Source organism: Bufo bufo, chromosome 8 (genome assembly GCF_905171765.1).
Source record: "Bufo bufo chromosome 8, aBufBuf1.1, whole genome shotgun sequence".
Classification (NCBI taxonomy): domain Eukaryota; kingdom Metazoa; phylum Chordata; class Amphibia; order Anura; family Bufonidae; genus Bufo; species Bufo bufo.
In genome coordinates, this window is record NC_053396.1 from 6140913 (window position 1) to 6154203 (window position 13291).

A 13291-nucleotide genomic window follows, 5' to 3' on the forward strand; every position below is an offset into this window, starting at 1 on the left:
TGCGGAACGGAAACAAAAAACGGAACGACAGATCCCTTAAAAACGGACCACAAAACACTGAAAAAGCCATACGGTCGTGTGCAAGAGGCCTAACTCAAAATCTGCATGAAAGGAGCAAAGTTGCTCAGGTTTTAGGTAGATTTAGGCTACATGCACACGAACGTGAGGGCTCCGTGCCCGGGCCGCGGACCGCAAACAGAATCACTTGAATGGGTCCGCAATCCGGAGGAGACGGAGTATTAGGCCACGGAAGCGCTACCAAGTGCTTCCATGGCATGTCGGTCCAATAATAGAGCATGCTCGATTTTTTTGCAGTGTGGACGGATCGCGGACCCATCAATGCTGAATGGGTCTGTGTCCGTCAGTGCAGGACACACCGACGGTGCCCGTGATTTGGGGACTGCAATTTGTGGTCCTCAATGGATTGTACATGTTCGTGTGCAGGAGGGAAAAACTGCGGCAAAGGGAATGAGATTTGCCAAATCTCATGTATAATGTGCATGGTTTTTACAGCGTGGATCTTGAACGTCACAGGTGACATAAGGGCAAAAGCGCAGCAAAATCCTCAAGTAAACGCACACGGATTTTGGTGCGGAAACTTACAGAAACCCGTGTTTATGTATTCTTAGGCCTCGTTCACATTTCTGTTTTTCACAGAATTGATATTAATTAATAGGTTTTCCGCAAAAAAAAAAAAAAGAAACGAGAGCATGCGCTACTTTCACATCTGTGTTCCGGACCAAACAGGCCCATTTAAGTGTATGGGTCCGTGGAAAAACACTGACACAACATGGAAGGCATCCGTGTTCCGCCAATGGTTTTTCATGGACCATAACGCTCTGCAGATAAATTTTTCAGCTGAGTAGTGTCTGTAGAATACGGATGACGCAAAGAATGGACACACAGACCGAACACGGATTTTTCATGGATGAGGTGTTGACGCCAAACGGACCCAGAAATGTGACCGAGGCCTCGGACTCCAGCGGCTATGGTCCAATACAGTGACTCCTACAGGTTGCACGATGTTACTGCACCCTGGAGATAAATCGCCTCTTCAGGTAAGTGCGGAGGAGTGACTTACAGTCAGGGGCTGGTTTCTCCTTACCGTCTACGGCTCACAGAGCAGTATTTCAGCCCGACACCAGCGCCGGAGCATCTGCACCAAACTTGGCATTTCATAGCTGTGGGTGCGGATGTGAACCTGAGGTTATCGTACATTTCGAGAAAGAAACTTGTTTTTCCTGAAAAAAGTCAGAACCTGTCATATTCCGGTAGATGTACAATCCCCACAGACTGCCAGGAACCGATGTCACCTGTATTTCTGTCAGCGCGTTCTTATCTGAGGCACATACATAAGTGCAGCAGCATGCTGGGAGTTGTAGTTTTGACACAGGTTGGAGACCAACGAACTATAGTATCACTGGCATGTTATGGAGTACATTGCAGAAACTGAATATATGTGTGTGTGTGTGTGTGTGTGTGTGTGGGGGGGGGGGTTACAAAAACAAAGGAGAACCACCAGTAAAATCCTAATGGAGTGGGCCTTTGCTTTGCCCCATACACAAACTGCCCCTTCCCATAGACTGGTCGAGTAAGGATGCAGTGTATCCCAAATCCCACCCAATGTCCTAAGGTACTCTAAGGGACCCCTTGTCAAATCCTATGATGGCAGGTCTGGACCCTGGCACCTCTTCAGGCTGCTTCCCATGGCTCCCTAAGAGGGCTGCCGTCTCCAGGAGGGAGACCCCAAAGGGCAACTACAATAAGATTATCTAAAGCCATTACAGATGTGAAAACGTTTCTTCCAGTCCTTGCGGCTCCTCTGCTCCGGTGTCCCCCATGACAACACTTCCTGTGCAGCTCAGCGTTATGGACTGGCAGAGATGTCATGGGGACTCGGAAGCAGAGGAGCCGCTCGCTTCAATCACAGAGGTGGAGAAAACACTTTTGATCATTTTTTTTGATGGTTTCCGATTTTGCATCACGAAGAGGAAAGTGACAGAACACGGCAACCGCAGAGGAGATCACTTTTTTTTTTGGCCTCTAATTATATTTTTTGCATTGCCCCCCCCCCCCCCCCGGAGTGCATGCACTGACAGAAAGTCTTCAGCGGGTCCGATATCGTTCCTGCAGCTGCGGAGCACAGACCAGAACTCTGGCCCAGTCCCCCCGCGCCGAGAGACGTGACAGAGAAGAGACATACACACACAGGCCTTGCCTTCATGGGAAGCTGATGTTCACCGGCTGGAGCCCAGGATTCTGCTCCCTTCTGCAGAGTTCCTCGAGATCATCCCCAATCCCCCTCAGATCCTCCACAGCTGCCTGCTGGTGACTGAGGCAAGGAGCTCACCCTTGGCAGAGAGGTCTCCTCTCAGCTACACCCACGCAAAAACAAGGAAAACCAGAGAACGTTAACCCGCTCCTCTGGTATTCTCACTCTGCAGCCTTCCCTTAACACATCGACTGCTGGAGCGTCCAACAGCCCTAAGGCCCATCCGAACATTAATATGGAGGAAGGCAGTGAGACCCTAGAAGACCGGTCTTCTGTATGTACCATAGCAATGTAATCAGTGCAACGCATAATCCAGTGGACTAATATGCTTGGAGGGTCCACAGGCAGTCTCTTCACTAGGGGGTCTTGGGTCCGCAGGTGCAGATAGAGGACAGTCTCTTCACTAGGGGGTCTTGGGTCCGCAGGTGCAGATCAAGGACAGTCTCTTCACTAGGGGTCTTGGGTCCGCAGGTGCAGATCAAGGACAGTCTCTTCACTAGGGGGTCTTGGGTCCGCAGGTGCAGATAGAGGACAGTCTCTTCACTAGGGGGTCTTGGGTCCGCAGGTGCAGATAGAGGACAGTCTCTTCACTAGGGGGTCTTGGGTCCATAGGTGCAATAGAGGACAGTCTCTTCACTAGGGGGTCTTGGGTCCGCAGGTGCAGATAGAGGACAGTCTCTTCACTAGGGGTCTTGGGTCCGCAGGTGCAGATAGAGGACAGTCTCTTCACTAGGGGGTCTTGGGTCCGCAGGTGGAGATCGAGGACAGTCTCTTCACTAGGGGGTCTTGGGTCTGCAGGTGCAGATAGAGGACAGTCTCTTCACTAGGGGTCTTGGGTCCATAGGTGCAATAGAGGACAGTCTCTTCACTAGGGGGTCTTGGGTCTGCAGGTGCAGATAGAGGACAGTCTCTTCACTAGGGGGTCTTGGGTCCGCAGGTGCAGATAGAGGACAGTCTCTTCACTAGGGGGTCTTGGGTCCATACGTGCAATAGAGGACAGTCTCTTCACTAGGGGGTCTTGGGTCCGCAGGTGCAGATCGAGGACAGTTTCTTCACTAGGGGGTCTTGGGTCTGCAGGTGCAGATAGAGGACAGTCTCTTCACTAGGGGGTCTTGGGTCTGCAGGTGCAATAGAGGACAGTCTCTTCACTAGGGGGTCTTGGGCCCGCAGGTGCAGATCGAGCACAGTCTTTTTACTAGGGGTCCAGGCTCAGGGGGTCTTTCCCATGTAATTATTTGGGGAGTATTTGGGGAGAGTTGCAGTGAGCCCTATTTGGTTCCCTTTGCATTGCTGTAAACATTCTCAAAGAAAGGCAGGGTCCCTCCAAAGCCAAGGAATATTGAGGGTCTTGATTGGGGAACCCCTGCTATTTAAAAAGTTTACAATGGGCTGCTGCCTACAACCCTCGCTAGGGGTAGGTTTCTATATGCTCCATCTGACCCCACCTATGTCAGTGCGATGATGCAGACACTTTGCTGAGATGTTTTGCCCCATGAAAACTGTGATAAGAGACGTTCCTTCAACCGGCTCCCATTCCAGAGCACGGCCAGGGCCATCCCTAGACCAGACCCCTGGGGGGTTCAGACCGAGGTGCAGGTAGCTGATGCCCCGGTGATAATGCCCGTGCATGGCCCTATACACACAACTGTCAGTCTCAGAGTTTACCTGAGTAATAGGGCACCACCAAGTGGAAGCAATGTGAATGCGCACCTGTCAGTATCACCAGGGTCACATTTCGGACTTTCCCAGGAACGTACCTAGGAAGGAACAACCTAAAGCTGCCCCATAACCCAAGACAAACTCCAAGACGCTGACGACCATCAGAATGGGCAAAGAAGAAAAATCATCCCAGATTTTAGGACGTTACCTACGTGACTGGAGGGGCCCTTTAAAAAAAAACTGCCGAACCTACACTCATCCGCTTAAAGGGGCCCCTAAATGTAGGACAAAAGAAGTCTTTGCACCATGTGTCTAGGCACTGTTCTCCAAATACAGCCTGCAGTGTAAAGAATGGCGGATCATGTCTATATATACTCTGTACGCATCTCTGTATATGAATACATTGTGTTACATGTGCAGTTTGCAACATAATTGCCAATGAGATCCATGCCTAAGCCTGGATATAACCATGGCAACCAGATTGAAAGCCTCAATTCTTTACACTGCAGGCTGCATCCAGAGAACTCTAAAATGATGCAACATGACAAAGAAGGATTACAGGTGTATACAGATGTTCTGACTGAACGGCTTTTTTCATAAAAAGGCTTTGAGCCCCTTTAATCGAGGGGGTCTGACTAAATTTTCATACTATAGGATGTGAACTCTGCCACCCCTGAAGAAGGGGGGCAAAATGGGGCTGGAATGTCATCTCCCATGAACCCGCCTGAGGCTGACATACCAGCGCTGGATTCTGGTCCTGGGGACATTCCACAACCTTGTCCTTCGGTCTCCGCAGAGCAGCTGTCACAATGTGTCAGTTATCACGGCTCCTCAGTCACTGGGACTCTGGATGTAATGCTCAAATATGACCGAAATGTGAAGCGTGCGTTCCTGCTAGGTGTCATAATGCAGAAGGACCTGTAAGGTGATGAATTCACACCCGTCAGACTGAGATTAAAGTGGTTGATAACAGGGGGCAATCGTTCCCAAGCACAAGGAGGGGCTCCGCTCCGGAGGGCCCGAGTTCAATGACAGAGTAAGGCGGTATTCACACTGTGTTTTGCAGCGTCCATTTGCCACTTGCACCCGGAAAGCTCAAGGCGCACACGTCAAATGAAGGCATTGGCCCCATGCATCCAATAGAGGTGATGGATGGCGGTATAGCTCTGCTGTACGGAATAGCGCGGTCTGCTGTGCTGTTCCATCCACAGGCGTCTACTGAATGAACGTATATCAGGCGCGGTATACATTTTTGGCCAGTGGAGTCAATGGGTGACATAGTCCCCTACAGGACTATACAGTGCCACCTGTCAGAGGTACACCTCCTGATGTATACTGCAAAACGCACTGCGAAAGCTGCCATATGCTTCAATTCCCGTGCTGACTATGGGGGTCCCACCGCATAAGGCAGGGATGTCCACCTTCCAAACGCCCCCAGTATAGGACATGAGGAAAGCACCTTTAGGTCTTCCGGCAATTGTCTCCGCCACGAGCGGCACCTGCTCAGCGTCTGTACAGACCTTATATTGTCATCGTTTTGCAGGAGCCCGAAATGACAAGTGACAGAGACCTCTCCGCCGTGCAGGGCTGAGCGCACGATGGTTCACGAGGACAGCGAGGACAGGCGCCGTCATTGTGCTGGAATGTTTGTTGTGAATTCTGGATTTTTACTGCCAGGGGGGATGGGGGGGGCACAGGACCGAACAATAGCGCCCTGTTTTGTGTTGGCCACAGGCTGGCACATGAGGCGTACAGTCAGCTTGTGACGCGATTATCACAGACCCACATTTTATCCTCCCCTGCTGCAAAACAATAGGAAAAAGAGAGAAATAACCTGAAATCGACCATTCGGGGCAAATGGTTTCTCTAAGGGTTCATCAACGATCAGTCTAAGGAATAGAAGCAAATATGTCACCCCAAAGTCATAATACTAAGAAGAAGTAATATAGAAGGAGCAAAGGGGACGGAGAACTACAATTATACTGTACGTAGGAGGATTACTACTACTATAATACTGCCTCCTATGTACAGGAATATAACTACTATAATACTGCTCCTATGTACAGGAATATAACTACTATAATACTGCTCCTATGTACAAGAATATAACTACTATAATACTGCCTCCTATGTACAAGAATATAACTACTATAATACTGCTCCTATGTACAAGAATATAACTACTATAATACTGCTCCTATGTACAAGAATATAACTACTATAATACTGCTCCTATGTACAAGAATATAACTACTATAATACTGCCTCCTATGTACAAGAATATAACTACTATAATACTGCTCCTATGTACAAGAATATAACTACTATAATACTGCTCCTATGTACAAGAATATAACTACTATAATACTGCCTCCTATGTACAAGAATATAACTGCTATAATACTGCCTCCTATGTACAAGAATATAACTACTATAATACTGCCTCCTATGTACAAGAATATAACTACTATAATACTGCTCCTATGTACAAGAATATAACTACTATAATACTGCTCCTATGTACAAGATTATAACTACTATAATACTGCTCCTATGTACAAGAATATAACTACTATAATACTGCCTCCTATGTACAAGAATATAACTACTATAATACTGCCTCCTATGTACAAGAATATAACTACTATAATACTGCTCCTATGTACAAGAATATAACTACTATAATACTGCTCCTATGTACAAGAATATAACTACTATAATACTGCTCCTATGTACAGGAATATAACTACTATAATACTGCCTCCTATGTACAAGATTATAACTACTATAATACTGCTCCTATGTACAAGAATATAACTACTATAATACTGCCTCCTATGTACAAGAATATAACTACTATAATACTGCTCCTATGTACAAGAATATAACTACTATAATACTGCTCCTATGTACAAGAATATAACTACTATAATACTGCCTCCTATGTACAAGAATATAACTGCTATAATACTGCCTCCTATGTACAAGAATATAACTACTATAATACTGCCTCCTATGTACAAGAATATAACTACTATAATACTGCTCCTATGTACAAGAATATAACTACTATAATACTGCCTCCTATGTACAAGAATATAACTACTATAATACTGCTCCTATGTACAAGAATATAACTACTATAATACTGCTCCTATGTACAAGAATATAACTACTATAATACTGCTCCTATGTACAAGAATATAACTACTATAATACTGCTCCTATGTACAAGAGTATAACTACTATAATACTGCTCCTATGTACAAGAATGTAACTACTATAATACTGCTCCTATGTACAAGAATGTAACTACTATAATACTGCTCCTATGTACAAGAATATAACTACTATAATACTGCTCATATGTACAAGATTATAACTACTATAATACTGCTCCTATGTACAAGATTATAACTACTATAATACTGCTCCTATGTACAAGAATATAACTACTATAATACTGCCTCCTATGTACAAGAATATAACTACTATAATACTGCTCCTATGTACAAGAATATAACTACTATAATACTGCTCCTATGTACAAGAATATAACTACTATAATACTGCCCCCTATGTATAAGAATATAACTACTATAATACTGCTCCTATGTACAAGATTATAACTACTATAATACTGCTCCTATGTACAAGAATATAACTACTATAATACTGCCTCCTATGTACAAGAATATAACTACTATAATACTGCTCCTATGTACAAGAATATAACTACTATAATACTGCTCCTATGTACAAGAATATAACTACTATAATACTGCCCCCTATGTATAAGAATATAACTACTATAATACTGCTCCTATGTACAATAATATAACTACTATAATACTGCTCCTATGTACAAGAATATAACTACTATAATACTGCTCCTATGTACAAGAATATAACTACTATAATACTGCCTCCTATGTACAAGAATATAACTACTATAATACTGCTCCTATGTACAAGAATATAACTACTATAATACTGCTCCTATGTACAAGAATATAACTGCTATAATACTGGTACTGTAGACATGACCTGACACTTGGAGTCTGTCTGGGACGGTTGAGAATATTATTTCTTGTCGTCCTCCTGTCATGGGTTTGCTGTAATTGAGTTTAGCGTGTTGATGAATCCTCTTCTGTCTCTGAGGGCAGAGAATCACGCTGCGCTCATTTATCAGGGGATGGAAGCCATGACAGGAGCCTGAAAATGTCAACAACAAGGGGGCACGGTGTTACACCCGGTCATTGCCTCTCCATATAATGGGCCCATGGTGCGATGGATCCGAGGGGTGAGGACCCCAATCTACAGAAAATAACACAATAAATACCTCTCCGTATAGTCGCACAGGGGCAGAGGTCGCCCATGGGGAGGCATATGGCGGGTGAATGGAGCCCTATGGATATGATGTTTCATACAGTAAACACAGGGCTCAGACACAGTGTGCACAGAGCCTTACCTGCACGGATACATTGTATCAATGTATCCAACTGTACACAAAGTACCGAGGATACAACTGTAACAAGAGCTCAGCTGTGAGAAGGATCAGGGCATGCTCACAATCTGCCTGTAGCCAATCAGAGACGATCCATGGCAGAAATCTGAGGAGGACGCTCTGATTTCTGATGGCAGATCTTTGGCCAATGTTTCCTCGGATCCGCGCGTCATTCAATTATCATCGTTTGAGATTTTTTCAATGCGAAATCCAGAAGCAGAATGGACATACGAATGAGGGGCTTAGATCAGGAAGGGCTTCCTGCCTCTGGATGTAAACAGGAATGCACAGACAGCAAGCAGAGATCTTGAAAATGGAGAGGAATTAAAACACAAAATATCAGTGATCGCTCTTCATATCTAAGAAGTGGACACCGGCCCTTTAAGCTTCTCTCTCTTATGTAAGGGGCCCGCGCTGAGGTGTGCGGCCTCTGTAATTTGGGTGACGAGCAGGGAGTGGGGACAGATGACTTCACCCCCCATCACCGAGACCCCCCGCCGCCCTGTATCATCCAGCGATGTGATGTGTCCTGACAAGAATGCTATCACTTTCACGCCTCACTGCTGGGAAGACGGTGCCTCGGCAGGACATCCATCCGAACGGGGCGCTCATGGACTATTTATACACAGTGATCTCCGCCATGAAGACAACGTGGGCCCGAGACCGACAAGATGGCTTCCTTCTGCACCCCGACAGGACACGTCAGACACCAATGGGCAGTCGCTGTAGACATTAGACTGTGAGCGGATCCAGGGCCGCCATGCGCTTCCTCATGTATCCCCATACACATACTTGGTCAGATCAGCCAAGCGCAACTCTATTTCCATGCAGGAATGGAAAAACATGGCTGCCTTCTTCTAAGAACAGCGCCACACCTGTTTATGGGTGGTATTGCAAGCTGACTCCACCAACGTGAATGACACGGAGCTGCAATACCACCCACCACCCGTGGACAGGGTGTCGCCGCTTCTGGAGCACTCTGCAGGTCCGGGACAGGGCGGCCGAGCACGCGCTCCGATAATGATTTTCATCGTTCGGCCATGCTCTGCCCCCCCCCCCCCCCCTAATAATGCCCCCATTAGTGACTCCCAGTACTGCTTAAGCCCCTATTAGTGACTCCCAGTACTAATAATGCCCCCATTAGTGGCTCCCAGCACTAATAATGCCCCCATTAGTGGCTCCCAGTACTAATAATGCCCCAATTAGTGGCTCCCAGTACTAATAATGCCCCCATTAGTGGCTCCCAGTACTAATAATGCCCCCATTAGTGGCTCCCAGTACTAATAATGCCCCCATTAGTGGCTCCCAGTACTAATAATGCCCCCATTAGTGGCTCCCAGTACTAATAATGCCCCCATTAGTGACTCCCAGTACTAATAATGCCCCCATTAGTGGCTCCCAGTACTAATAATGCCCCCATTAGTGGCTCCCAGTACTAATAATTCCCCCATTAGTGGCTCCCAGTACTAATAATGCCCCCATTAGTGGCTCCCAGTACTAATAATGCCCCCATTAGTGGCTCCCAGTACTAATAATGCCCCCATTAGTGACTCCCAGTACTAATAATGCCCCCATTAGTGGCTCCCAGTACTAATAATGCCCCCATTAGTGGCTCCCAGTACTAATAATGCCCTCATTAGTTGCTCCCAGTACAAATAATGCCCTCATTAGTGGCTCCCAGTACTAATAATACCCCCATTAGCGACTCCCAGTAATAATAATACCCTCATTAGTGGCTCCCAGTACAAATAATGCCCCCATTAGTGGCTCCTAGTACTAATAATTCCCCCATTAGTGGCTCCCAGTACTAATAATGCCCCCATTAGTGGCTCCCAGTACTAATAATGCCCCCATTAGTGACTCTCAGTACTAATAATGCCCCCATTAGTGGCTCCCAGTACTAATAATGCCCCCATTAGTGGCTCCCAGTACTAATAATGCCCCCATTAGTGGCTCCCAGTACTAATAATGCCCCCATTAGTTGCTCCCAGTACAAATAATGCCCTCATTAGTGGCTCCCAGTACTAATAATACCCCCATTAGCGACTCCCAGTAATAATAATACCCTCATTAGTGGCTCCCAGTACAAATAATGCCCCCATTAGTGACTCCCAGTACTAATAATGCCCCCATTAGTGACTCCCAGTACTGCTTAAGCCCCCATTAGTGACTCCCAGTACTAATAATGCCCCCATTAGTGACTCCCAGTACTGCTTAAGCCCCCATTAGTGACTCCCAGTACTAATAAAGCCCCCATTAGTGACTCCCAGCACTAATAATGCCCCCATTAGTGGCTCCCAGTACTAATAATGCCCCCATTAGTGGCTCCCAGTACTAATAATGCCCCCATTAGTGGCTCCCAGTACTAATAATGCCCCCATTAGTGGCTCCCAGTACTAATAATGCCCCCATTAGTGGCTCCCAGTACTAATAATGCCCCCATTAGTGGCTCCCAGTACTAATAATGCCCCCATTAGTGACTCCCAGTACTGATTAAGCCCCCATTAGTGGCTCCCAGTACTAATAATGCCCCCATTAGTGGCTCCCAGTACTAATAATGCCCCTCATCTTGCACACGTAGGGACAGTTGCTCCTCACTAGATGCAGTACTTTTATTATTTTAACCCCCCCGAAGGCCAAGTTTCACTGGTGTATCCATTTTTAATGGCTGTTAGACGGGTGCACTCCTGTATCAACAAACGTTAAATACGGCCCCACTGATTTTGACCACAAAAATTGCCAAAAATAGGACATGTGGTATTTTGTGACGGCTGCTAGTTATTCACTGGCCATGTGAACAGCTCCATTGGGGTGAATGCATCCTAAGATTTAGCAGATTGCAGTCGGCGCCGCCGGTCTCCTATGGTGGGAGATCTCCGTGCAGCGGCCGCCTCCGAGCTCTGCCAGTGACACCTGCGGCACCATTTCCATACGTATCCCATACAGAATGGTTATCTGCCCTACATAGCTGACAATCCCAGTCTGCAGGGACAAGGCTCACACAAGCGCTCGTTCCCATCACTGCCCCCTGTGAATATGTCCGCCGATCGCATCTTTTACACGGATGTTAAGATCATCGTCTGTTGGAAGCAAATTCCCCCCCCCCCTTCCCCGGGTGAGGATGAATGATCCTAATAAGGATTGTTCGCCCCCATGCTCATGGAGCTCCATCTGCTCGTGTAGTAAGGAGGAAAGCAGAGGTCAGGAAAGATCGGCCTCCGGGACAACGAGCTTCCACCTGAATCACACACATGGCGTCTGCCCCAGAGGAACTTACACTCTAATCTCCGGTGCAATATAGTGAATACGGCCGTGGGGAGACGTGGCAATGGACGTGGGGCTGTGTGGTGGTCAGGTTTGCCAGCCAGCGTGCAATGTCTCCTGTGCAGACATCACTAGTTTGTGGAAAGTTAAAGGGGTATTCTGGTTAGATTAAGTTATCGCCCCCCCCCCCCCCTCCCCATCATGATAAAGGGGGCCTTGTACCCCCTGAAATGAATGGTGCGGCATGCAGACTGTAGCGTAACTCCATTCACTCTCTATGGGAATGCCAGAGACAGCTGAGCGCTCGGCTATTTCCCGCAGAGATGAATGGAGCGGTCCTGCCAATGCTCAACCTGCTGCTCCATTCATTTTGGAGGTGTTGGGGGTCCTTGTTCTAGGTGGGGGGGGTCACAGTGGTTAGACCCCCACGATCCTGAAGATAGGGTATAACGTCATCTAAACAGAATGGCCCTTTAAGGATGCGTGTGGCCATCCGCTTATTAGCACATGAATGTCTGTACGTTGCTGTGCACACGCATGCATCTGCAGGTGTCTGTACCCTGTACGGTATTATAGCACGTGACGCCGTCCTTCCACATGCTGACCCAGGATTACCAATAAAACAGAAAGTGCCGAGAATCATGAAAACTGCAGCAAATGTCAGCAAAACTGCAGAGAAACAGGAAGTGGAGGCGACCCGACGTAAACCCCCAGCGTCCCGAGGTCGTGCGCTCCCAGATACTTCCCTTTAATTGGAACTTACTCTGAATTAAATCTTCTACCCCCTTGGAGATTTTGTCATGTATCTAGTACATCCATGGAGGGAGGAAGAAAGGATTATGGCAGAGGAGTAGCATGAAGCCTCCGGGGCTTGGTCGTAGGTGGTATAATAGCCCAGGAAAGTGGGCAACCTGTCGGCAGTCCCCCCCCCCCCCCACACACACCCCGAATGGATGGGGAATGTCACGTGAATCAGTCGGCCAATTTAGGTAGGACGCTTCTATGTGTAAGGGGACCTCCGGACAGTAGATGGATCGGGCAGTTGTATTTCAATATGCCCAATCCTTTTCTGCTCACAGGAGCGAAGCTCTCTGGCAGTGGTTTACACCCTTCTCTTACTGAAAACACATGCACACTTGGCTGAACCAAGAATGCATGTGTATGGGAGTCAAGAGGAATGGCGGTCAGCTGAACGAGAACTCGGCTGACCGCTACGAGAGGCGTATGGCCAGCGTTAGATGAACACAAATCAACCAATTTGCATGGGAGCGACCAATAATGTGCAGGCGGGTGTCCTGACCCCTACAGGCAGGTGTTGGGCGGTGTGAACAAACATTGGGCTGATCCTTTACCCTTCAGGGAGGCAAGCTACTTCCCCCTGTCCATACTGACAACACATACATGCTCAGCCGCGCCGAGCATGCATGTGTATGGAGGACTCAGAGAGGGATCTCTCCGACTGGCCCCATACCCGCCCCATCCGTACACTGCACAAAGGATTGAAAGAATGCAGCAAAGAGTTAACCAGGAGCCGCAATTCTTTGCAAGACTTGCAGAAAATGAGGTTTCAGGAGTTCAAAAAACAAATA

At 47.3% G+C, this 13291-nt stretch overlaps 1 protein-coding gene across 4 annotated transcripts in view; it reads right to left on the reverse strand.

The window, feature by feature from the left end:
* The window catches only part of RALGDS (ral guanine nucleotide dissociation stimulator), a 107441-nt gene that overhangs the window by 47712 nt on the left and 46438 nt on the right, over positions 1–13291 (reverse strand). Inside the window, exon 1 of one of the 4 annotated variants that reach the window (XM_040406159.1) lies at positions 2219–2332. The exons of the other annotated variants lie outside the window; for them this stretch is intronic. Within the exon in view, the coding sequence (XP_040262093.1) occupies positions 2219–2224 (6 nt within the window). The 5' untranslated portion in view covers positions 2225–2332. Of the gene's footprint in view, positions 1–2218; positions 2333–13291 lie in introns of those variants that run through there. 4 annotated transcript variants of the gene reach the window in all.